The 26458-nt window shown below is 27.3% G+C and overlaps 7 protein-coding genes across 7 annotated transcripts; 5 read left to right on the forward strand and 2 right to left on the reverse strand.

Moving 5' to 3' along the window:
* Window positions 1-2: 2 nt before the first annotated feature.
* LOC122853794 lies at window positions 3-6476 on the forward strand. Its single transcript, XM_044154215.1, has one exon. It carries the CDS (start codon window positions 802-804, stop codon window positions 6436-6438), a length of 5637 nt encoding a protein of 1878 aa, XP_044010150.1. The 5' UTR covers window positions 3-801; the 3' UTR covers window positions 6439-6476.
* Window positions 6477-7237: 761 nt separating this feature from the next.
* Window positions 7238-9144, forward strand: LOC122854905 (toll-like receptor Tollo). The gene is made up of 3 exons (XM_044155939.1): window positions 7238-7552; window positions 7836-8170; window positions 8266-9144. The coding sequence occupies exons 2-3, from the start codon at window positions 7940-7942 to the stop codon at window positions 9094-9096; spliced, it is 1062 nt and encodes a 353-aa protein (XP_044011874.1). The 5' UTR covers window positions 7238-7552; window positions 7836-7939; the 3' UTR covers window positions 9097-9144.
* Window positions 9145-10823: 1679 nt separating this feature from the next.
* LOC122854906 lies at window positions 10824-15348 on the forward strand. Its single transcript, XM_044155941.1, has 2 exons — window positions 10824-11548; window positions 11615-15348. Exon 2 carries the CDS (start codon window positions 11655-11657, stop codon window positions 15294-15296), a length of 3642 nt encoding a protein of 1213 aa, XP_044011876.1. The 5' UTR covers window positions 10824-11548; window positions 11615-11654; the 3' UTR covers window positions 15297-15348.
* Window positions 15349-15825: 477 nt separating this feature from the next.
* On the forward strand, window positions 15826-17531 carry LOC122854907 (dolichyl-diphosphooligosaccharide--protein glycosyltransferase subunit 1). Its single transcript, XM_044155942.1, has one exon. The coding sequence runs from the start codon at window positions 16085-16087 to the stop codon at window positions 17513-17515; it is 1431 nt and encodes a 476-aa protein (XP_044011877.1). The 5' UTR covers window positions 15826-16084; the 3' UTR covers window positions 17516-17531.
* Window positions 17532-17710: 179 nt separating this feature from the next.
* On the reverse strand, window positions 17711-20791 carry LOC122854908 (structural maintenance of chromosomes protein 1A-like). The gene is made up of 8 exons (XM_044155943.1): window positions 20680-20791; window positions 20223-20376; window positions 19994-20114; window positions 19809-19911; window positions 19437-19745; window positions 19133-19365; window positions 17967-19071; window positions 17711-17877 (listed from the first exon to the last, which is right to left on the reverse strand). The coding sequence occupies exons 2-8, from the start codon at window positions 20338-20340 to the stop codon at window positions 17839-17841; spliced, it is 2028 nt and encodes a 675-aa protein (XP_044011878.1). The 5' UTR covers window positions 20341-20376; window positions 20680-20791; the 3' UTR covers window positions 17711-17838.
* Window positions 20792-20971: 180 nt separating this feature from the next.
* Window positions 20972-23217, forward strand: LOC122854909 (SET and MYND domain-containing protein 4-like). Its single transcript, XM_044155944.1, has 3 exons — window positions 20972-21088; window positions 21161-22219; window positions 22289-23217. The coding sequence occupies exons 2-3, from the start codon at window positions 21166-21168 to the stop codon at window positions 23113-23115; spliced, it is 1881 nt and encodes a 626-aa protein (XP_044011879.1). The 5' UTR covers window positions 20972-21088; window positions 21161-21165; the 3' UTR covers window positions 23116-23217.
* Window positions 22498-25902, reverse strand: LOC122854910 (sialin-like). Its single transcript, XM_044155945.1, has 8 exons — window positions 25412-25902; window positions 25131-25302; window positions 24820-25056; window positions 24440-24748; window positions 24242-24368; window positions 24029-24162; window positions 23701-23964; window positions 22498-23630 (listed from the first exon to the last, which is right to left on the reverse strand). The coding sequence occupies exons 1-8, from the start codon at window positions 25444-25446 to the stop codon at window positions 23442-23444; spliced, it is 1467 nt and encodes a 488-aa protein (XP_044011880.1). The 5' UTR covers window positions 25447-25902; the 3' UTR covers window positions 22498-23441.
* Window positions 25903-26458: the final 556 nt, after the last annotated feature.

A 26458-nucleotide genomic window follows, 5' to 3' on the forward strand; every position in this document is an offset into this window, starting at 1 on the left:
TACAAAAAAACATCAAAATATTTAGTTACAAAAAATTTGAATGTAATTAAAATCAATTAGAATAGTTGCATCTTGAAAGGTGCAAGAAATATAAGTTTATCATCTATTTGGAATCATTTATTTATTATTAACGAGTGCATTTTTTTATATTTGTATCAAATAGTTGAGAATTTTTAATTTTTGCCCTAGTTAATGTATTATAGTTGAAATATTATCAATTAAATATATAATTTTTTCCCGTAATTTAAAACGAATAGGTAAAATCAACAGGGTGAATCGCAGCGAATCAATCGATGATAATTATGCATTCTATAATTTATATACAAACTTAGTCTCTAGATGTACAAACTTTTTGTAGATGTACAAACTTAGGAAACTTAGTCTCTAGTCTTCATGTATTTAATATACATACATACATAGATTTACAAGATATTATAATTATTTCATTTCTAAGAAAGGCCGGGGTTTCAGATGATCATAGAATTTTTAGAATTTTAGAATTTTTTATGCAGTTTTAGGTGTCAAACCGCAAACGTGTTGAGCGTGTTTAATATACTGTTTAGATAGTCATATATGAACGCTGAGTGTTGTTGTTACCACTTGTTATTATTTCATCATATTGTGATTTGTGTAACACGACACAAACTTGCTGCTTTTTAGTTGGATCCAATTATTATTCAGTATAATCAAGTGTAAATCAGAATTTGTCAAAAAAGAAACAGGTAAATCCAAAATTTGACAGGAAAGTGTTTTATTAAAAAAATTAAAAATTAATATTTTTTTATCAGGGTTTTTAAGACAATGTCAACAATAATCACAGAGTATAAAATGGAATCACCATATCTTGAAGCAATTCAACATATACCCGGCAAGACACCTGGTGAAAAGTATAAAGCACTAAATTGCATTGCCAGAAAGCTTATTGATGATGCAATGGAAACTAATGACGATCGTGTGAAAAGTGTTGATGTCAAGAGTTCAGCTGAACTTCCAGAGTGTCTTGTGCCTATTGTTCGTCTTGAGGTAGCTAAAATTCTTCATCAACCTGATGGTATTGTGAGTGCACTTAAATCTGATGATGCCTTTATCAATGATCGTGCACTCAAAGTCAAGTGGTTTTTCGATGGCAGCAATGAGAACATCACCAACAGCCAATATTTTGATAAGCACATTTTTCCATATGTCTCATTGACTGTTCGCATTAAAATTATTAAAAACTTGGCGAAATATTTGATGTTGTCCAATAAACAAGGTATTGCTGAAAATTTTTACATTGAATTAAAAGAACAATATGGTGAAGAATTAGTGAGACCACTTTGTTTTGCCTGTGGAGACGACTTTATTCGACTTACTTCTAACGAATGGAAAAAACCAGTCAGTGTTAGTGAGCTTGAAATTATTTATCCACGTTTTCCGGATTACGTTTTTTTATTATTAAAAACGTCTCCTAATAAATACAGTAAATTTCTACCCAAGTTACTGAAAAATCATGCAGACATTTTTGTTGATATTGTCAAAGAATACATTTTAGTCATCAAGTTAAGTAACAAAAAATGTCAATTATTTTTAAAAAATGCACGAAATGCTTTCTTGGACAATCCAATGTTATTTGTGCCTTTACTGTCTTTGAAATTAATCACAACAATGCTGAATAAATTGGAATTTCATCAATTTTATAAAAAAATGTTTCCACAAAATCAAAAAGAATTTTGTTTTATAACACTTTACAAATATTTAAAATACTATCCTGAAGAAGAAAAATTAGATCTTTTAATTTCAATATTTGAGGAACTTTATGGAATTAGTTTTATGGAGTGTGTTAGTTTAATATCATTTCCACTCTTAGTAGATAATTATGCTGATGTTTTCGTTAATATTGTCAAGAGGTTCAATTTAAACAACAAGTTGAGTAACAAAAATTGTGAATCTTTTTTTAACTATCAACTGAATCCTTTTTTAAAGATTAAAACGTTGTCTATACCTTCTCAGTTTTTAGACTTAATTACAGAAAAGCTAAATGAATTGGAATTTTATCATTTTTTCAAGCATTTATTTCCACAAAATTACAACGAGTTTTGTTTCACAACACTCTACAAATACTTAAAATACTATCCTGAAGAAGAAAAATTAAATCTTTTAATCTCAATATTTGAGGAACTTTATGGAATAAGTTTTCTGGAGTGTGTTGGTTTAATATCATTTCCACAGCTCTTAGTAGATAATTATGCTGATGTTTTCGTTGATATTGTCAAAAGGTTCAATTTGAACAACAAGTTAAGTAACAAAAATTGTGAATCTTTTTTTAACTATCAACTGAAGACTAAAAGGCTGTCTATACCTTTGAAGTTTTCAAAATTAATTACAGAAAAGCTAAATAAATTGGAATTTTACCATTTTTTTAAGCATTTATTCCCAAAAAATTATAAAGAATTTTGTTTTACAACACTTTACAAATATTTAAAATACTATCCTCAAGATGAAAAATTAAATCTTTTAATGTCAACATTTAATGATCTTTATGGAATAAGTTTGTTGGAGTGTACCGATTTGATATCACCAGATCTTTTACGATTGTTAAAACCTGAAGAGAGAATTAGAATTGCTAGAAAAGAAATCGAAAAAGATGATACAACAGGGGACATTGAATATTCGTGGATATGTTATTTGCCAACAAATGAGTCGATTCCATTAATAAAAGAAAAAATATCAAAAGAATCAGTTATTAATAATCGCAGTGAATATTTACAAGAGCTCATATACACATGCAGTATCAACAAGGATAACGATGCTCTCCTCAATGTGTTGGAATACATATTCATGCAACATAAAAATGAACAAAATCCAGTAATTCCAAATGTTTTAAACAGACTGTGTACTGATTTTGATGTTAAAAATTTACCAAAAGAACATTTAATTATTGTTGATCAATTTGTGATGTTTTTACATGTTAAAAATAAGATAACAAATTATCTTATAATTGCAAGCTTAATTAGTGATTTAATTTTCACAAAATTAAAACACAATGAAGAGTTTCATAAATACATTGAACTTTATATTGATCTCAATAGTGAAAGAGAGTGGGAGTACATAAAATGGAACATTCTTCAAAATAATCCTGATTACGAAAGAAAGTGTATGGTCGAACTTATAACCCAAATGTGCATGCATAAAAATGGTCATGCAGCTGTCAACAGCTTGCTGAGTAGTATGTATGATTTTAATGGAAGAAATGCCAAGGCTAAAGTTCCATTAGAAAAATTAAGTATAACGAATTATCCGATATTGTATGAAGCTGTAAAACGTATAGTAACACGAGATCGTCAAACAGTGAATAACTGGTGGAGTATTAGAACTGATGAACTATTAGAAAAAGGAGAAAAAGATATTTTTCTCGCCTGGTATGATAAACCAAAGTCACCTGAAAAATTCGAATTTCACAATTCCAATGTCATAAAATTATTGCAGAAATCACCAGAAAAAATTATAGAAAACTGGGATGAATATCTTAAATTATGTAAGAGTAAAATCACCTCACGTAATCTTGCTCGTCGATTCCTTCGTTATAGTAGATGGCATCAAGATTTACCTATCATGTTTGCAAATCAATGTTTGAAAGAATTAGAAATTAAAGAAAATGTTGATATTCATAAGAATCTTCATATTCTTGCAGTTTTATATGAGGGTTCATCGTATGAAAAATTATTTACACCTTTTATACCAGAATCTAAAACACTTGATTTGACAAACAGCAAAACAAAAAGTGAATATAAATTAAACTGTTCAATTTTATGGTCATTGAACATTGTTAATCCACCAGTATCATTTTCACCAATCTTTGAATTTTGTCAAGGAGATTATGTTCACAAAGCTGTCAATACGTTGGATAACGTTGGTCGTCGTGTGCCTGTTGAAAAAGTTATAGAATTCTCAAAAACTCTTGTCAATCAAAAAGTATTTGTTAAAAAACATGGTATTAGATTATTTTATCAAGTAGCCAGTCATGATCAAATTCGAGAAACGATGTCGTATCTTTGGAAGCAAGAAACACATTTATCAATTCGCGAAGTTTTGTATCAAAACATTTCCAAACTGTTCATTGATGCACCATCCTTACAAAGTTGGAGCATGATACAAACTTGCATGGATGAAGTCACGACTGAAGATCACTTTTGGAATCGTATCTTTGACATTTCTGAGGTTCCTGATGATTTTTACGAACGTTACATTTCAAAATTGCTTGAGACAATCAAGAGAATCAAAGAAACAAAAAATGATTTTGGACCTTCACAAAGTCACGGATATGTAAGTTATATCTTAAACAGCAGTTCACGCAGATCATATCTATTTTCAGAAGAATTTCACCAGCATATTATCAAAAATTATTTTGCTGATTTTTCAAGACTAGAATATTTGTTGTCTGATAGTTGTCAGAATTATATTATCAAAGAATACATTGTCAAGTCAGGTGATAAACTCGAGTCAAGATTAGCTTTTCTAACTGATCTTATTCTAGAAATTGTTAAAACATCCTGGAACGTTCCTTTTGCATTTAAGACAAACTCACTTCCAGCGAACTATCTAATTTACAAACTGATTTCATGTATTTGTAATATGAATTGTAATAATATCAAAATAAGAACTGCTGAAGTTGTGCTTGATGCTTTGTTGACAGTGTTAAAACCTGATCAATTAGGAACTTCTTACTTGGATTTAGTTTACATTGGTATTCTCGATAATGATTACACTGTTGATCAAATGACGCATAAACTTGTCCAGCTTATACCATCCCTGGTGGAAATATATTCCACTAAGTTAATGTCTACAATTGTTCAGCACTTTGAACAGCCATTGAATATATTTTTATCCAATAAAAAAAATACTCATTTATTCGATATTATTGGGAAACTCGTTTTGAGTGATGATAAAAATGTTCTTCTTTTTACAAATACATTATTATTGCAATCCATTATTTCTAATGATAAAAGACGATATTCAATAATGATTGATACATTGCAAATAAATTCAGAAGAATTACATCAATTCATCATTAAACACTATTTCGCTAATTTTTCAAAATCACAGATTTTGTTGTCTAATCACTTTCAAAATTATATTATAAATCAGTACATTACCAGGGCAAGCGATAAGCTTGAGTCAAGATTGGTGTTTTTGAGTGATGTTATTTACGAAATTGTTAAAACATCTTGGAATATTCTTTGCGCATCCAACATGAACTCGCCGACAATCAACTCTTTAATTTATGAATTGATTTTCCGCATTTGTGATATGAATTGTGATCATATTAAAATACGAACTGCAAAGGTTTTACTTGACACTTTGTTGACAGTGTTAAAACCTGTACAATTAGGAACTTTCTATTTAGATTTGGTTTACATTGGTATTCTTGATAATGAATACACTGTTGATCAAATGATACATAAACTTGTCGAGCTTATTCCATCACTGGTTATTATATATTCCAGTAAGTCAATGACTCAAATTGTCCAACACTTCAAAAAGCCGTTACATATGTTTTTAAAAAATAAAGAAAATACTAGTGCAATAGATGTTATCGATAAACTCATTAGGATTAATGACGAAGATGTTCATCTTTTTACGAGTACATTAGTATCTGAATCAACTGTTTTTAATCAAAATGATCGATATCCAATTACTATTGATACATTGGAAATAAATTCAGAAGAATTACATCAATTTATTATCAGACACTATTTTTCGAATTTTTTCAAAACAGATTATTTGTTGTATAATAGCATTTGGAATTATATTATGTCTATATACATTGCCAGGGCAGGTGATAAGCTCGAGTCAAGATTATTATTTTTAACTGATGGTATTTTAAAAATTGTCACATCATCTTGGAACGATCTTCCTGCATATAGTATGAATAAGTATTGTAAAAACTTACTTCCAGTAGATACTTTGATTGAGAGATTGTTTTCATTTATTTTTCGTATGAAATGTGATCATGTTAAAATACGAAGTGCAAAAGTTGTGCTTGATACTTTCTTAACAGTGTTAAAACCTGAACAATTGGGAACTTCCTATCTGGATTTAGTTTACATTGGTATCCTTGATAATAAATACACTGTTGATCAAATGATACATCAACTTGTTCAGCTTATTCCATCACTGGTTATATATTCTAGTGAGTCAATGACTAAAATTGTTGAACACTTCAAAGTGCCTTTGAACGTATTTTTATACAATAAAGGAAACACTAATGTAATGGATATTATTGAGAAACTTGTATTATATGATGATGAAAATGTTCTTCTTTTTGCAAAAACATTATTATTTCATTCAACTTTTTACGATGAAGAAAAACGATATTCAATAATCATAAATAAATTAAAAATGTGTAAATATCCAGCTGTTGTGATTCCTATCATTGATGAATTGAATAATCATCGTTGATCTCACACTTGCCATGACGGATCAGAATGAAAAAAGAAAAAATTAGCCACAGCGATTATTAGATGTAACGAATTAGAAAAAAAAAAAAAAGTTGTAACTTAATAATTAATATTGCATTTGAAAAAAGTTTTTGTTAAAATAATAAAATATAGTCGATCGATCGGATCAATAAATAAAAATAAATTTAACTTATTCTTTTTTAGCTATCATTGTGTTTTTATTGAACAAAAATTATTGAAAAAGAAAATCTCGATCAACATAAAGAAATAAATTGCTAAACATGCATGTTAAATTTTAGATTAATTTCATTGTCATGATTCGATTCCATTAGTGAGCTCATTGACATCACATGATTGAGTAATAATAATTCTTCGACACATTCAGATAGTAGAGGTCAAAACGCCAACATTTTCAAGAGGCAAAGGGTAAAGTTATTTATCTTTTTATATTATTATTACTAAAAATAGTAATGTTACATTACTAATGTATGTTAAATATCAATATTATATATACCAATTTTATTTTTTCATTAATGTTATATATTATTTTTCAAGTTAATCAGAGTGATAGATTTTTCTAATATTAATTTCTAGTATATAATTATTCAATAAATAATATTTATTTAAAAAAAAATAAAAACGAATGCAATTTTACACATTGTGTTGGAAATCAAGAATATTTTTGATACACTTTAACCTGTTTTGATTGCGACATTTTTTATTAACGATTAAAAAACACTTTTTATTTTTTTACCGAACCAAGTTGTTTTATTCGTAAAAAAAAGCGATTATTTTTATTATTTTATATATTCGTTGATAGTTACGATGTTCAACATGCAAGAAGATAGTTTTATAATTTAGTTGAACAACAAAATGACCACCAAAAACATTGTGTTACTATTATACATGTATAATGCTACTTATCAATTTGTGATTAATTTGTTAAAAGAAACACATAAATTTAAGTATCCATACTTTGCTGTGTTTATATAGAATAATAAAAATAAGAAAAACCAAAGTGCACTAAATGTTATATTTTTTATCTTGTTTCAATAAACAAACATTCATTGTTGATGTATGAACTATAATTAAAAAAATTTTTTCTTTATTTCAAGGTAATAAATAAAATGTATAATTGTTGTTAATTGTTTAATAATTAAACAATTTCGTTATTCAAGTGATGAATAACAAGGTTTAAAAAAGTGTAAATTAATTTAGTTTGTTGTTGATAATAATTTATTGATCATAATAATATTTTTAAATTACAAATATGTATTTAATTATTAAACAAATTATTTCATATATCAATAACAAATTATCAATTTAAAAAAACAACAGATAATTTTAATTCTTCTTTATTGTCTTATTGCTTTACAAATTTTTATTTTTTTGTTTTAGAATTATTGAGTTATGATGATGACAAAATCATAGAGGACGTGACCTTGAATATAAAACCTGCTAGTTAAAAAATTAGAGCATCATTTTTAAAAATACAGATCATAATGGATCACTTATCATCACTATCAGATAAAACAATTTCATTATTATTTTTAATTACAGTATTAACTAATGGACCAATAAAATTATATGGTCAAGTCAATGGAGTTGATTTAATTTTCAATAGTTTAGATCTAAAAAATTGTTTTTACAGTAAACGTAATTCAATGTACCAAGTGACATGCAATAATCTTGGTATGAGAAAAATACCTGATAATCTTAAAAATGATATCCAGGTAATGACCTATTCAAAAATTAAAATAATTATCAATATGATCTTTAGCAGTAATACAAAATAAAAATATATTATACTTTATTTTTTTGATTACAGGTAGGTTACTTTGACGGTAATTATCTTCGAACATTACGAAATGATGCTTTTGAAAAATATCCAAAGTTATCATACATAAGTCTTGAAAAAAGTGCAATTCAAAAAATTGATTCTGGAGCATTTTTACATCAAGATAATTTGATTGCACTTAATTTGCATGAAAATTTGATAGCTCATTTGGAACCAAATATTTTTGAAAATACAAATTTACAAACGTTGTATCTTGGAATGAATGAACTCTCTGATGAAGATTTTAATATAACTATTGACTCAAATATAAATTTTCTAGATATTAGCGAAAATCACTTGACTAGAATACCTAATTTAAAACATTTTTATTATTTAAAGTATCTTAATGTATCGAATAATGCAATTGTTAGTTTTGGGGTTGATGAAATTGCTAGTTTTTGTTATCTGGATGTACTTGATGTTACAAGTGTTGAATTAAATTTAAAACAAGACCATTGTTGTGAACTGAGTGAATGGATTTTACTGAAAAAAATTAAATTATTTCCAACAATTAAATGCAACAATTGCAAGATAACTTCAGGAAATTCTTATATTTCAAATAAGACCTTGGAAATATTTGACGAATGTAGGCAGGCAATTAAAATGAAACATAATGCAATTAAAATGAAAAAAATCATAACATATATTGGCCTTGGTTTTATTGCGATTATCATCATTGTTTTAATTATTTTTATATATGGCAAAAAAAGAGTTTATAAAAAAAGTGCTGATTATAAAATTGATGAGAGCCGTGATTTTGAAGAACATAATATTGATGATGTTGATTCTCAAAGTACTAGTCAATTTGAGACTAGACTCTAAGTTTTGTTTATTAAGTTTATCTGTTTTAGTTATTAATAAAGTATTTAAAAATTATTTTTTAAGCGAGTATTTATACTTATTAATTATTACCCTAAAAGTCGACTTGGACAAACAAGATCATCTTTTGGGCAATTGCCGAGTTCGTTCCCGCTTCCCCGAAATGCCCGGATTAATTTGTGAGGGCGGGGCACGTTCATCCGAGTTCGTTCCCAAAAAAAAATCCGAGTTCGTTCCAATCGTTTCCCCTACCGTGTCCCCTCCACTTTGCCAGTTCGCTTTTTTCCGGAGACCGAATTCAACCGAGTCTAGCCGGTGCAGCACGATTCGTAATTCCACCAACCATCAATCAAGCATGCCCGAATCTAACCGAGTCTACCCAGTGTAGCACGACTTTTTAGTATTATTAAGATATTATTGATTAATATCAAATATTTATACTTCATTATTTGACTTATTAATTAAAATACCAATTTTATAATTAGTTTATTAATTAATTAATTAATTTTAATTGAGATTACTATTTAATATAAAGTTTGACTTTTATATATTGACATATATATCGAATTTATTTTCTATACGGTTATTTATTTTATAAGCAAAAAGTTACTAATTATGACTTATATTTGAAGAAAATAAATAAAAATAATGAATAATTGATAAAAAAAAATATTATATTTATAACATACAATATGCATAGATGTATTTTGTATCAAAATATAGTATTTATTTTATTATATTATTATTTATTTTTGTTATTTCATCATTTATTATTGAATTTCTTATACTATATTATATATTGACCTTTATATTTACTCTATTTTACTCTACTACATATTTTAAAGAATATAAATGTACATATTAAATAATAAAAAATATTATATTTATGTATATCATATCAAAATATATAATATTCATAATATTAGATTATTATTTTTTATTTTATTTCATCTATTATTATTTATTTTTAAGCACTCAAAATAAATTATTTTATATTGACATTTATATTTTACTTTGACTTATATTTGAAAAAATATATTATATATATATATTAGGGTGTTTTTTTTTTTTCGATATTTTTTTTTCTCTTCACCCATCTTTATACAAGTTTATACAACTCTAAATCATGCCCAGAAAAAATTTGAACTCAATTGAAAAATATTTAGAGGTGGTTCAGGAGTCATTTGTTTTTTCCATTTGATTAACATGGGGTTAATACACTTCATTCACTATTTTGATCATGGAGGCTTTAATTTTCGACCGTTCCAGTTCACGTTGGTCTCATTTGATAGAGTATTAAATTCTATAGCATATAATATTCATAGTTTTGATCATTTACAATTAAAAAAAATAGTGGAATAATGCTTCAAAAGGGTAGTATTTACAATTTTTCTGAAAAACAAAATTGTAAATGATCAAAACTATGAATATTATATGCTATAAAATTCAATACTCTATAAAATAAGACCAACGCGAACTTGAACGGTCGAAAATTAAAGCCTCCATGATCAAAATAGTGAATGAAGTGTATTAACCCCATGTTAATCAAATGGAAAAAACAAATGACCCCTGAACCACCTCTAAATATTTTTCAATTGAGTTCAAATTTTTTCTGGGCATGATTTAAAGCTGTATAAACTTGTATGAAGATTGGTGAAGAGAAAAAAAAATATCGAAAAAAAAAAAAACACCCTAATATATATACAATATACATTATATGTATATAAAACACATTTTTAAACATGCCTGCAATTTGCCGCGAATCCTAAGCCTGGAAAAAATGTGGAGGGAAATGTTAAGGGAGGGGGTATCTAAAACTAAAATAGGGGAAATCGCGATGGGAACGAACTCGGCTGCAATAGTACCGCCCCCGGGAACGAACTCGGATTTTTTTTTGGCCTTAATCCGGCTTGGGAACGAACTCGGTACCAGCCATCTTTTGCTATCGATATTATATATATTTTTTTAATCATTATTTAACATTTTTTGAACGAGTGCATTCTTTTATTTGTATCAGATTAGTGAGAATTTTTAATTTTTTCCCAAGTTAATAAATGTATTGAGAATATAATGACGGGAAGTACAGAAAATCACCAAGGTAAACCGATCGATGATAATAATACAATCTATAATAATCTAAAACTTTTAAATCAGTATAATTATGATTATTTCTAAGCAAGGCCGTGGTTTTAGATAATTTTAGGGAGTTTTAGAATTTAGGTGTCAAACGTATAACATATGTACCAATATGTACTATTCTGTTCAGTCACGTCACATGACTCACGAAAACTGACGTGAACGGTGAGTGTTGTTGCTTGTTAGAGAGAAGTGCTTGTTGTTATCACTTGTTATTATTTCATCATATTGTGTAACACGACACAAGCTTTTTAGTTGGATCCAATTGTTATTCAGTATAATCAAGTGTGAATCTGAATTTGTCATTGTGTTAAATAAGGTAAATAAAAAATTTATCATTAAAGTATTTTATTAAAAAAATTAAAAATTAATATTTTTTTATCAGGGTTTTTGTGACAGTGTCATCAACAATCACAGAGTACATAATGGAATCACCATATCTTGAAGCAATCCAACAAATACCAGGCAAGACACCTGGTGAAAAGTATAAAACACTGAATTGCATTGCCAGAAAGCTCATTGATGATACAATGGAAACTGATGATGATGGGGTAAAAAATGTTTATGTCAAGAGTTCAGCTGAACTTCCAGAGTGTCTTGTGCCTATTGTTCGTCTTGAGGTAGCTAAAATTCTTCATCAACCTGATGGTATTGTGAGTGCACTTAAATCTGATGATGCCTTCATCAATGATCGTGCACTCAAAGTCAAGTGGTTTTTCGATGGCAGCAATGAGGACATCACCAATAGCCAATATTTTAATAAGCACATTTTTCCATATGTCTCATTGACTGTTCGCATTAAAATTATTAAAAACTTGGCGAAATATTTGATGTTGTCCAATAAACAAGGTATTGCTGAAAATTTTTACATTGAATTGAAAGAACAATATGGTGAAGAATTAGTTAGACCACTTTGTTTTGCCTGTGGAGAAGACTTTATTCGAATTACTACTAACGAATGGAAAAAACCAGTCACTGTTAGTGAGCTTGAAATTATCTATCCACGTTTTCCGGATATTGTTATTTTATTATTAAAAAAGTCTCCTGTTAAATACAGTAAATGTTTACCTAAGTTACTTACAAATCATACTGACATTTTTGTTGATATTATCGAAAAAACAACTTCCGGTTTATATGTAAAATTAACTAACAAAAAAAGTGAATTATTTTTTAAACATGCACGCAATGCTTTCTTGACAAATCCAAAGCTTTTTATGCCTTGTCTGAATTTAAAATTAATCACAGCAAAGCTAAACAAATTGGAATTTTATCAATTTTATAAAAAACAATTTCCACAAAATTATGCAAATTTTTATTTTCCAACACTTTTCGAATATTTAAAATACTATCCTGAAGAAGAAAAATTGAATCTTTTAATGTCAACATTTAAGGATTCTTATGGAATAAGTTTGTTGGAGTGTACCGATTTGATATCACCAGATCTTTTACGATTGTTAAATCCTGAAGAGAGAATTAAAATTGCTAGAAAAAAAATCGAAAAAGATGATACATCAAGGAACATTGAATACTCGTGGATATGTTATTTGCCAACAAATGAGTCAATTCCATTAATAAAAGAAAAAATATCAAAAGAATCAGATATTAATAATCGCTGCGTATATTTACAAGAGCTCATATACACATGCCATGTCAACAATGATGATGATGCTCTTCTCAATGTGTTGGATTACATATTCATGCGACATAAAAATGAACAAAGTCCAGTAATTCCAAATGTTTTATACAGACTACGTACTGATTTCGATGTTAAAAATTTACCAAAAGAACACTTGGTTATTGTTGAACAATTAGTGATGCTTTTACATTTAAAAAATGAGATAAAATCAAATTATCTTATAATTGTAAACTTAATTTGTGATTTAATCTTCACAAATTTAAAACATAATGAAGAAATTCATAAATACATTGAAGTTTACATTGATCTCAATAGTGAAAAAGATTGGGAGGACTTTAGATGGAACATCCTTAAAAATAATCCTGATTACGAAAGAAAGTGTATGGTAGAAATTATAACCCAAATGTGCATGCATAAAAATGGACATGCAGCTGTCAATGGCCTGTTGAGTAGTATGTATGATTTTAATGAAAGAAATGCCAAGGCTGACGTTCCATTAGAAAAATTAAGTATAACGAATTATCCGATATTGTATGAAGCTGTAAAACGCATAGTAACACGAGATCGTCAAACAGTGAATAACTGGTGGAGTATTAGAACTGATGAACTATTAGAAAAAGGAGAACAAAATATTTTTCTCGCTTGGTATGATAAACCAAAGTCACCTGAAAAAATCGAATTTCACAATTCCATGGTCATAAAATTATTGCAAAAATCACCAGAAAAAATTATAGAAAACTGGGATGAATATCTTAAATTATGTAAGAGTAAAATCACTAGACGCAATCTCGCACGTCGATTCCTTCGTTATATTAGATGGCATCAAGATTTACCTATCATGTTTGCAAATCAATGTTTGAAAGATTTAGAAATAAAAGAAAATGTTGATGCTCATAAAAATCTTTATATTCTTGCAGTTTTATGTGAGGGTTCATCATATGAAAAATTATTTACACCTTTTATACCAGAATCAAAAACACTCGATTTGACAAACAGCAAAACAAAAGACGAGTATAAATTCAACTGTTCTCTTCTGAGGTCATTGAACATTGTCAATCCACCAGTATCATTTTCACCAATCTTTGAATTTTGTCAAGGAGATTATGTTCACAAAGCTGTCAATACGTTGAATAACGTTGGTCGTCGTGTGCCTGTTGGAAAAGTCATAGAATTTTCAAATACTCTTGTCAATCAAAAAGTATCTGTTAAAAAACATGGAATAAGATTATTTTGTCAAGTAGCAAGTCATGATCAAATTCAAGAAATGATGTGGAATCTATGGAAAAAAGAAAAGCATTTATCAATCCGTGGAGTTTTATATCAAAATATTTCTAAACTATTTATTGATGCACCATCCTCACAAAGTTGGAGCATGATACAAACTTGTATTGATGAAGTCAAGACTGAAGATCACTTTTGGAATCATATCTTTGACATTTCTGAGGTTCCTGATGATTTTTACGAACGTTACATATTAAAATTGTTTGAGACAATTAAAAGAATTGTAGAAACAGAAAATGGTTTTGGACCTTTACAAAGTCACGGATATGTAAGTTATATTTTAAACAGCAGTTCATGCAGATCATATCTATTTTCAGAAGAATTTCACCAGCATATTATCAAAAATTATTTTGCTGATTTTTCGAGACCAGAATATTTGTTGTCTGATAGTTGTCAGAATTATATTATCAAGGAATACATTGTCAAGTCAGGTGATAAACTCGAGTCAAGATTAGTATTTCTAACTGATCTCATTTTAGAAATAGTTAAAACATCCTGGAACGTTCCTTCTGCATTTAAGACAAACTTGCTTCCAGCCAACTATTTTATTTACAAAATGATTTCACGTATTTGTGATATGGAATGCGATCATGTTAAAATACGAACTGCAAAGGTTTTGCTTGATGCTTTGTTGACAGTGTTAAAACCTGATCAATTAGGAACTTCTTACTTGGATTTAGTTTACATTGGAATTCTTGATAATGAATACACTGTTGATCAAATGACACATCACCTTGTCCAGCTTATACCATTACTGATTGAAATATATTCTAGTGAGTTAATGTCTACAATTGTTCAACACTTTAAAAAGCTGTTGCATATGTTTTTAAAAAATAAAAAACATAATCATTTACTAGATATTATTGAGAAACTAATAATAAATGATGATGAAAATGTGCTTATTTTTACAAGTACATTATTACTTCAATCAACTTTGCATACTGAAGAAAAACGATATTCAATAATTATAGATAAATTAAAAATGAGCAAATATCCAGCTATTGTGATTCCTATTATTGATCGATTAAATTCTGGGTATCAATTAAATATGGGATTCAATATTGGGAACGACATGACGAATGTTCTGGCCATGAAAATCAATGCTACAAGGCCAAGAAAGCGAGCTAAGTGGAATAGGCATTTCCACTAAAGCCGTTTTCTTTTTTTTTTTTTTTTCGTGTCGTATGGTATTTTATGTTACAAAAAACAGCCTATTTGTATGTAAAGATAATAATAATTCACTTATCAATAAATTATATTCATAAAAAATATTAAATATTTATAATAATTTTGATGATAAAAATAAACTAACAACACATGAGTCTCATTAAATATTAATCAATCAATTTCTTCGTCGGGAGTCATAACTTCAACATATTCAAATAATATATAGGTCAAAACCTAAACATTTCAAAGAGGCAATGGGTAAAATTATTTTTGTCTTTTTATTTCATCGTTATTATTAACTTATTATTCAGACATTCTACATTTAAAACTATTCAAATATAACCGCGAATTGCGTCCATGATATTTGAAATCTGAATTACCGATCAATGATAAAACAAATCTCAAATTACCTAAACTAGGAAGAAAAAAAAAACTCCCTATAAAAACTAATTAAACAATTATAATATAAATAAATATTTTTATTTAAATATAAACTAACAATAATAATTTTCTAGATTTTTATAGACTGAAAAAAAAATATAAAAAACGATAATTTAACAGAATAGATAACAAAAAGATTAGACCAATTGCCATGTGGCAACAATAAGCTGACTCGGGATACCGCCACGTCGCTTACTGAAAAAAAAAAAAATAAAAATACCACGTAATCACGTCAGTTGGTCGTCAAACGCCGGCTCCTGAAATAAGAAAAATAAATAAAAGTGTATCAAATATTTATTTAATAAAGTGGTAAAATTGAAATTAATTAAAATGGCAAAATTATGGAGCTCGATGATCATCGTGTTCTTGGCAATAATCAGCATTAATTATATATCAGCTGCTGAAAATAACCAAAAAAATGATGTTGTATTTGATAAAGTTGATCGTACAATTGATTTATCAAGCCAAATTGCAAAAACAACAATTAAACTTCAAATAACAAATCCAGGCAAGTCATCAATCAATGATTTTATCTTTACTATTGATAAATTAAAACAAAAAAATCTCAGTTTTATCAAGGCATCTTTATCTGGAACAAAAAAAACCAAGCTTGATGTTGTTGAAGTTGAAAACAACAATGAAAAATCATACAAAATAATATTTAAAAAACCACTTGAAGCTGGTGGTATGACTAAAATTGAAATTGAAACATCATCAACTCATGAAATGGTACCATTTCCAAAAGAAATAACACAACGTGAAAAACAATTGGTTAAATTTACAGATAATGTTTATCTTTATACTCCATATGTTGTAAAAAAACAAACAACAAAAGTGTTATTGGCAACAAAAAATATAAGATCATACAGTAAAATAAAATCACACAGTTTAAAAGAATCAACAGTTACTTATGACATTGTTGATGCAACTAATGGTTTTAGCAAGGAAGAATTTACTGTACATTTTGAAAATAATAATAAATTTTTGACTGTAACACGTTTAGAAAGACTTATTGAAGTATCACATTGGGGTAATATTGCTGTTGAAGAAACAATTGAACTTCTTCATACTGGTGCATTATTGAAAGGTTCATTTTCAAGATATGAATACTCAATGCAACATGGTTCTGGTCAATCAAGTGTACAAAATTTTGATACAATTTTACCAGCAGCAGCATCAGATGTCTATTATCGTGATGATATTGGTAATATATCAACATCAAATACAAGAGTAAAAAGAAATTCAGTTGATGTTAATCTTCGTCCAAGATTTCCATTATTTGGTGGATGGAAAACAAAGTATACACTTGGTTATAATGTACCAAGTTATGAGTATCTTTATCATGAAAATGATGAATATGTTTTAAATATGAGACTTGTTGATCATGTTTTTGATAATATGGTTATTGATGAGCTTGTTGTTAAAATTATTCTACCAGAAGGATCTAAAAACTTTAAATTATCAACACCTTATGATGTCGTACAACTACCAGATACACTTCATTATTCTTATCTTGATACTGCTGGACGTCCTGTTATATCAATGACAAAAACAAATCTTGTTGAAAGTCATATTCAAAATTTTAAATTGAAATATAATTTTCCAAAGATGATGATGTTCCAGGAACCACTTCTTGTTGTTGCTGCATTTTATCTCATGTTTTTGTTGGTTGTTGTCTATGTAAGACTTGATTTTTCAATTGACAAAAAAGAAGATAAACATGTTGAAGAAAAAAAAACAGTTGGTAAAAAAAATGAATAGATAATATAAATATTTTTTTTTTTTTTCAAATACAAAAATGTTTAAATAATCAAAGAAAAAAAAAAAAAAAAAAAAATAGTCATAGAAAAAACTTCCATAAAAAATAAAGATTGTAAAATTTAAGAAAATTTTTAGAATCCTTTTGTAATAATAATAATAAATTGTTGTTTAAATAATAAAAATCACTTTGTTCAATTTTTTTTCAAAATAATTTTATTGAGTTTATTATAAAAACATAAAAAAAGAAATATTAATTCACAAAAAAAAGGAACAATTCAAGTTATTATTTATCATATATTCAACCTGAAATATTTTTTTGTGGTTCAAATATATCTCATTCGCAACAGTGATCCTTCCTCATCCTGTAAAAAGAAATAACAAAATTATAAATAATTCGAATTGTTTAAAAATGATAATGATAAAATTAAAAAAAAAAGAAAAGGGAACTTACTCTGTCAATTTTAATGAGAGTATGAGCATTTTCTCTAAGAATTTTAGTTTGTTGATATTTTTGTACAAATATTATTTGGTGTTCAAGTTTCGTGGATCCTAAATAATCCATAAGACAAGATATATGTTGTTCACCAAGTTGATTATCAAGTTGATTAATAAATAAAAATGACTTTTTTAATGAATCCAATTTTTGAGCAAAAAGTATTGAAATTGCAGCAATTATTTTATTTTTTTTTGATAAATTACTTAATAATTGTCCATGGAATTCAAATAATATTCCATCAAGATAAGGCTCATTTTCATTATTAATAATTATTTTAACTCTTTCATCATATTTATCAGTAAACGATGCGTACACTTCATTAATTCTTTCTTCAACAGAATTTAAATATTTCATAAAATATTCTTTTCTAATTAATTGAGAAATTTTAAATCGTTCATATAAATTTTCTAATTGTAATTCCATCTGAGTTTTTTTATCAACATATATTTTCATTTCATTATCAAGTTTATCTAATTTTTCTTTGGATGCAGTCATGGCATTTTTATGAATATTTTTTTGAACTGAATCAATATTTTCTTGTAATTTATTTTTCATTTTTTCAGCTTCATTTTCATCAGTAATATTTAATAATTTATCAGGAAGACTTGAAAAATCAAGATCAAATTCACGTTTTTCATATATCGGTTTATATATATTTTTCATTAATGTTTCTCCAATACTTTCGACATTATTATCAATAGCTTCTCTAATTAAAATACCTTTTTGTCTAAACAATTCAGTTCTTCCTTCTAGAAATGTGTGATGATTTTTATGATATATTGTACCAAGATCAAGAACTTGATTGAATTTAACCATAGTTTCATATGCATGAACATCCAAAGATTCTATTTTATCCATTCTTTCTTCCAATTGAAAATTTCCACCTTCAATTATCAATTGCAAACCTTGAAATGATTTTATATCACTAATTTCTTTTATGAAAATACCAACAATTTCATTGAGTTTTAATCGGTTTTCTTTATAATTTTTACACTCGTACTCTTTGTCAGGTGCTATTCTTAAATTATCATAAATATCATCAACACCTTCAGCATCTGACCTAAAATTATTAATTAATTTTTAAAATAATCATTTATTTAATTTAATGAATAAATACTTACTCCAATAATTTGTTAAATATTTTAATTGAATTAGCATCAAGTTTTCCATTTGGTTTAGCAATCAATTCACAAGTTTTTTTTAACTTTAATATTTTATTTAATAAGTTCCTTATTTCAGCAATACTTATAACTTGTATTTTTTCCCAAATATGATTTCTATCATCACGTATTTTTTTAATACATTTTTCTTTTTGATGAATTGCAAATAGATAATAACGTTCTTTGAATTTTTCCTTAAAAAAGTAAATAATTTAATTTATATTATCAAACTATTTTTAATAGGTTTTTTATAATTTTTTTTTACCTCTAATTGACATAGTATCTTGTTACCAGGTGCATGACGAATTAATGTATCTTTTTGTTCAAGAAGTGGATGTATTTTATCATTTAAATTTGAAATTTCAGCTTCACATATGGTTATTTCTTTTTTTAAATTATCATATTGTTGTTTAAATTTTATTGATTTGCTGAGTTCTTCAAATGTCTTGGACATTTCAATTGGTGATTGATTTATTATGGTATTAACCATTCCTTGATGAAATTGTATTTTTTCTATATCAATATGAAACTGTTTTTTTAATGTATCCATGTAAACTTCATCGTCAGAATATTCCTGTAAATATAAAATTATTTATTAATCAATTTTTTTTCATTATATAATTTTAATTATTGTTACCTCTTTGTCGATGATATATGTACATTTATTGTCGTCAATTGAACGTGCGAAATCTTGGGTAACACCCTCAGGGGATAGTAGTGTAAGAGAAACAAATGTGATACTAAATTGTAAATCAGATAAATTTTATAATAAATATAAAAATAAATTAAATTATTTAAATGATTAGTTTAAAATTAAATTACTCATTTTGAAGTTTTTCACCAGCAGAATTTTTATACATAAAATCAGCATAACTTTTATATCCAAAATTACTTAATTTTTCACCAAGTACAAATTTTATTGCATCTATAAAATCATTTCGATCTAAAAAAAAAAAATTAATTATCATTATTTTAGACTAAATTACAAGTATGTGTGTTGGTGTTTTGCATTGTAGCTAAGTAAAAAAACAAGAAGAATAAATATACATACCTGAATCATTTTCACTAATGATTCCCATAAATTCACACCATAATGGAGGGTCAACGTAATTAAGTTTATAAAATGATTTGAAATTAAATAATATGATAGACGTTACTTTTGTCGACATATTTACTTATTTATGATGACTGAATTCTTTGTTGATCTGTTGACATGTGGAAAAAGATAAACAACAAAAAGATTAGTATAATAATTAAACAACAATAATAATTTTTGTGTTAGTTTAATAGTTGAATATTACAATTGATAAATAATAAGCTAAGTTTATTTAAAAACACTATGATTAATTTAAATAAAAAAAATAAAAAAAACAAGTGTAATTCATAACCAATAAAACTACAAAAAATTATTAACATATTTTTTTACAACTAAACAGGAATAACATCAAGTGAGTATATAATAACTAAATAATTAATAAAATTATTGATAAATAAATATTGTCTATTACCTTGAATATTTGTTTATTTATTGTGTTTATCGTTATGAGAATAAATTTGTTTTTTTGTGTGGACAATGGACATGTGGTGTTGTAATATACATAAACAAATGACGGATTGACGGTTACAATGGCATAAATGACGGGTCATTTACTATGTGTGTGGTTTTTTACCAACAGCAACAAAAAAAAAAAAAAAAAAAAAAAACAACAGGCTGACAGGAACAGAACTCAGGGAATCCCTATTCCCTAGTCTCTACCCTCTAGGCTCTACACTCTACAGTCTACAGACTTCCTGTGCCCCTGGGCCCTGGCAACAAGTCAACAATTCAACAAGTGTTTGAGAGCTAAATTCTAATCAATTCTAATAAAAACGTCACTGACAAGTGGCAACTCTGCTTCAAGGTCTAAGGATCGCAAGGTACTTTAAAGTCATTTGTAATTGTAAAAATACAACTGTACATTTTTATAAAAACAAATTTACTTTTTGCAGATAAAATGCAAGGACTACCAGATAAGCAGTCTGTTAAAAAACTGCATGTCTTAATAACCAGTCGTATGTTTTCTGCATCACGTAACAAAAAAGATGATCTTTTCAAGTATAAACTTGCATGTGAAGAGTTGTCCAAGTTTATCAATGAGGTTAATTTTGAATCAAAGATTGCAAAAAAATCAGTGGAACTTCGTGAAAATGGTAATGATTACTTCAAGAAAAATGAATTAGACAAAGCTTTTGAGATGTACACAATGAGTATGGCATATGCACCAACTAAAAGTGTTGAGTTGTCAATGGCATATGCAAATCGTAGTGCTGTTCTTTTCAAGGCCAATTGGTTTGCTGATTGTCTTGTTGACATTGAACATGCCTTGGAACTTGATTATCCAGAAAATCTAAAAGCTAAATTATTTTTACGTAAAGCAAACTGTCTTCAAGCAATTTGTCCAAAACGACGAGGTCCTATCAATGAAGCTCTTGATGAGACACGTCAATGGATGAAAAAAATGGATAAAAAAAATCAACTGGCTATTGAACAATTGTTAAAGAAACAAAAGACTACCAAGACAACAACAGAGAAAACTGTTTGTTACAAATTTGATGCTGATGTTGTACCTGAAAAATTAAAAAGTGAAAATCCAGCTCTACCAGGACTATCAAGTGCAGTTGAATTACAGTATTCAAAAAAATATGGAAGACATCTTATTGCAACAAGAGACATAAAACCCAGTGAAGTTTTAGCTGTTCAAGAGCCTTACATTAATATTGTCAAACAAGATTTGAGATACAAGTATTGCTGGCATTGTGTCAAACAAACTTGGTCAAATATACCATGTGATGATTGTGCTGAGGTCATATATTGTTCAGCATCATGTCGAGACAAAGCCAAGTTGGCTTATCATGATGTTGAGTGTTATGTTTTGAGCCGAATACTTGCTTCTGGAATTATTAGTAATTTTATTTTTCCTTTGAGAATTGCAATAAAAGCATTAAAAGAAGCTAATAATTCATTTGATATTTTAGAACAAAATCGGTTAAAAGTTGATGCTGAAAAAGGTATGCTCAATTTAAAAAACTTGACCAATTCTATGTATATATAATTTTTTTTTTTTTGATAAATTTCAGATCCATTGACAAAAGGATTCATTGATGGCAAATTTGATCCTCAAAAATTTTCAAGTGTTTATAGCTTGTCACATAATCCTCACACTGATAAGAATTTTGAGATTCTATGTTTAGCTGGCAGCAGCATAACTGCATATTTTTTAGCTAAAAAAATACCAGCCTTTGAAAAATCTTTAAAAGATGAAAAGCTTTTGAAAACAGATGATAAATTTATATCTTTAATTGGATTTATTGATAAAATTGTTTCAATTACACGCAATAATCTACTTCAAGTTCAAGCTCCAGATAAGTACGAGGACATAAAAGATACATCATCAGCTGTTGTTATACCATTTTCATTTATGAATCATTCCTGTATCAAGATGGTGACATTTAAAAGACAAAGTGAGAAATTGGTACTTACAGCTGTTTGTCCAATCGAAAAAGGTGAACAAATTTTTGACAATTATATGAGTCAATTTTTTATACATACTAAGAAACAACGAGTTGAAATGTTATCACATTCAAATTTTATTTGTGATTGTGAAGCCTGTATTAAAGATTGGCCAACTTATACTGATTCGTTGAATCCTTTTTTGGTAAACACTTTAAAACCAGATCTTCGTGAAGTTTTTCATTTGATAATGAATTCAACATTTGTAATGTATGAAACTGTTTGTAAAAATAATGAGATAATGCTTTTCAAGAAAGAAATCAACAAAGTGGCAAAAGTTGTAGAAAATTATTATTCTCTCTTTGGAGCAAATTCAAGTGATTCCGTGACAGCATTAAAATTGCTGATGATGGCTGTTTTTATGTCTCAAAGACACTTTGTACATCTCAAGTAATTTTCGTACTTTTCAATACTAGTTTGTATTTTTTTTATATTATTTTTGCATTTATTGGTACTTGTTACTATCGAATAAAATAAAAACCAAAATATTAAATTCTATTTTACTTTTTTTTAATTTTATTTAGTGCTGGTTTTTTACACCAAGTCTAAGACATACGCAATTATTTCAAAAATTTATTTAGTGCTGGTGAAAAAAACTGATAATATTTTTTTGTGTCCATCGTCTGAAACAGAAGGTCATCCTGGATACTTTTCTGGTATGTTATCAAATAATATATTCTTGCATTTATCACATTAGAAAATTCGAAAAACTATTGGCTATTAATTACTATTACTTTTTATTTCATTCAAGGCGATTTCTTTATTCTCAGTATCATTTTTTTTGTTTGTTGTATTTTCATCATCTGCCCATTTTTGTTTTTCTCCTGAAGCAAATAAACTGTAAATAACAGCACCAACAAGATAAATTATGCCGACAATCATAAAAACTATTCTCCAACTCGCAGCAGACTGAAAAATTTTATATAAGTTATGTTAAATTGATTTTTTTCAATATAATATGTAAAGAGTTGATATTAACCTTGTCTTCGACAATAAAACCGGTGAGAATTGGACTAATGACTCCTGGCGTCATGGATATTGTTGTGCTTATACCCAACAAAACACTGGCATGCTTCGGTGCAATGTCGAGGAAATTAACACTAAAACCTGACCATGCGAAACCCCCAATGCTTATTGCACTTGTAATGCAAAAAATAACTTGAAAACTTGAACTCAAAAAACCAGATAAGACTATAAAGATTGATTGACCTATAAATGCTCCACAAGTAAATATTTTTCGTACCTAAAGAAAAATTAAAAAATTAGGAAATAATAGAAAAATTGAAATTTTTATTTTTTGGTATTACCTGAGTTGTTGTGAGATATTTTTTTGATCGTAAAATATCAGCAAGATGACCTGAGAATATAACAATGATTGTCATTCCAAGATAAGGAAGTGCTGATACAAAACCAGTTTTTTCAATTTTAAAATGCAATACATCTGTAAAAAATTATTAATTTTAAATGTTAAATTTCAGTCATAATTATTATTGAATAATTTTAAATATTTAATATATAACCTTTCATAAATGATGGTAATTGCGTTAACATCGTTTGATGTCCCCAGTTTTCACTGAAATGCGCAGCAACGATTGCCCAAAATGGTGCTGATTTCAATATGCTTTTCCAAGGATGTGATATGGGTTTCTAGACACACAAATTGTTATCACAAAATTTATAAAAAAGCATATTTTTATTTTGTAATTTAAAAAACAAACTTTAGTTTTTTGAGTATCAGCAATCAACGATTGTTTAATAAAATCAAGTTCAACAGGTGAAATCCAAGGATCGTCATCAGGTTTATCTGATATAAAATACAGCCACATTGCATACCATATTAATCCAAAAAATCCGTATATATAAAAAACAGCTGACCAACCAAGCCTTTCAGCAATAAGACCGGATACAGGCATTGCAAATACAGCTCCTGCGGAACTTCCAGAAAAAGCAAGAGTTGAAAGTTTTGATCGTTCAAGTGGTGGTGCCCAATTTGCCCATATCGATGCTACCGAAGGAAATGTAACACCCTGTTAATCACAAATGAAAAAAAAAAAAAAAATTTCATGGATATTAATTTTGTAAATTACAAAAGTTATACCTCAAATAGTCCTATGAGAACTCGTAAACAAATTAGATGATAAACACTAATACGTGCAAATACAGGAGTGACTAATGTCAACAATGCTGATGCTCCAATTCCAACACCAAGTACATTTTTTCCTCCAATTCTTGCACTCAATAAACCACCCAAACATTGAGTTGCAATATATCCATAATAAAATGAACTCAAAATAAAACCTTGGAGCTTTGAGTCCCAATCAAATTCTGCTTTCGTCTGTAATAAATAATATCACAGTTAATTCAACTTTATATATTCTAATCTTTTAAATACTATACTGATAAACTTACCTCATTTGTATTAGAGGTCATAACAACGATTGTAATACTCAGGCTTACTCTGAGTATATACGCAATAAAAAATCCAAAAAATGTAAAGATACCAACTACATTACGACGTTTTTTCCATAATTTCCATCCAACATTAACATCTTGTAAAATTTCTAATTGTTTTTCTTCATCACTTTAAAGAAAGAAATATATATATACATATATATGTACTTATAAATATTATATCGTATATATATAATAATTTTTATTATTACATTCGAAATGAATTATTTTTTTTTTACCTTTTTAAAAAGATATTATTTTCTTCTGTGGTCATGTTATCTTTAGATATAAAAAAAAAATTATTTAATCAAAATTTAAAATTAGTTTTAAAGTTTAAATCTTATTTAGACACAACACTGTCAGACACTTTTCAATAACTTTCTCATAAGTAAGGGACTATTGACAAATTATACAATAAATCGCGACACAACAAGTGTTATTATTGTGACGTGTGTCGAGTATTCATCTTGACCAAGCTAAGAGTGAGTTTCCTGAGTGAATGATGAATAGCGTTGTTGAAGCTTGCTAGCTACTTAAATAATCAAGTCTAGTCAGCTGAGAATAATAACATTTTATAGTTTACATGAGACTTAAAAAGTTTTTATCAACGTCCGTGCAAGCTTTTTTGAAGGGTGATTTTTAATCACTGTCATTCTTTGATGTCTGACAATATTAATCCGCAAGAAAAATATACTGATAATATCTTTTTTTTTTTTATAAACCATCAGCAAATTAATCTCTTAATTAATTTGTATATAAACCAATATAATTATTAATTTATCGATTATATAATTTATTTATTTTATTAGCAAATCATAATTTTTTTTTTTCAACAATTTACATGTATACAAGCTATAGACTGACTACGTTAATTTTTTCATTCACTATAAATATATATTTATAAATTTTTAGAGGTCAAAGTATAATGTCAGTGATATACTTATAATGAATGATTGAATTAAATGGCGTTGATAGCAGCTACTCAATATTTTGATTACGACGGAATATATATGTATCTCAACTGAAAAAATAATATTCGAGTACATTATTGCAATTACTTCAATTTGTTGTAAACTGGAATTCGACCACATGTGTAATATGCTATTTCAGAAAAGTAAAAAAAAAATATTATATATTTTAAATTATAGGTGGATAACGAGCCATTAAATTAAAAAAAAAAAACAAGTGTTTAATTTAATCAAATATTAATTAATAAGTTGAATGATGACATCGTCAGAAGACACAAGAAACATTGATGACTTTTTATGTTGAATGGGTAAAAAAAT

The sequence above is a fragment of the Aphidius gifuensis genome, linkage group LG4, assembly GCF_014905175.1.
Source record: "Aphidius gifuensis isolate YNYX2018 linkage group LG4, ASM1490517v1, whole genome shotgun sequence".
Lineage (NCBI taxonomy): Eukaryota > Metazoa > Arthropoda > Insecta > Hymenoptera > Braconidae > Aphidius > Aphidius gifuensis.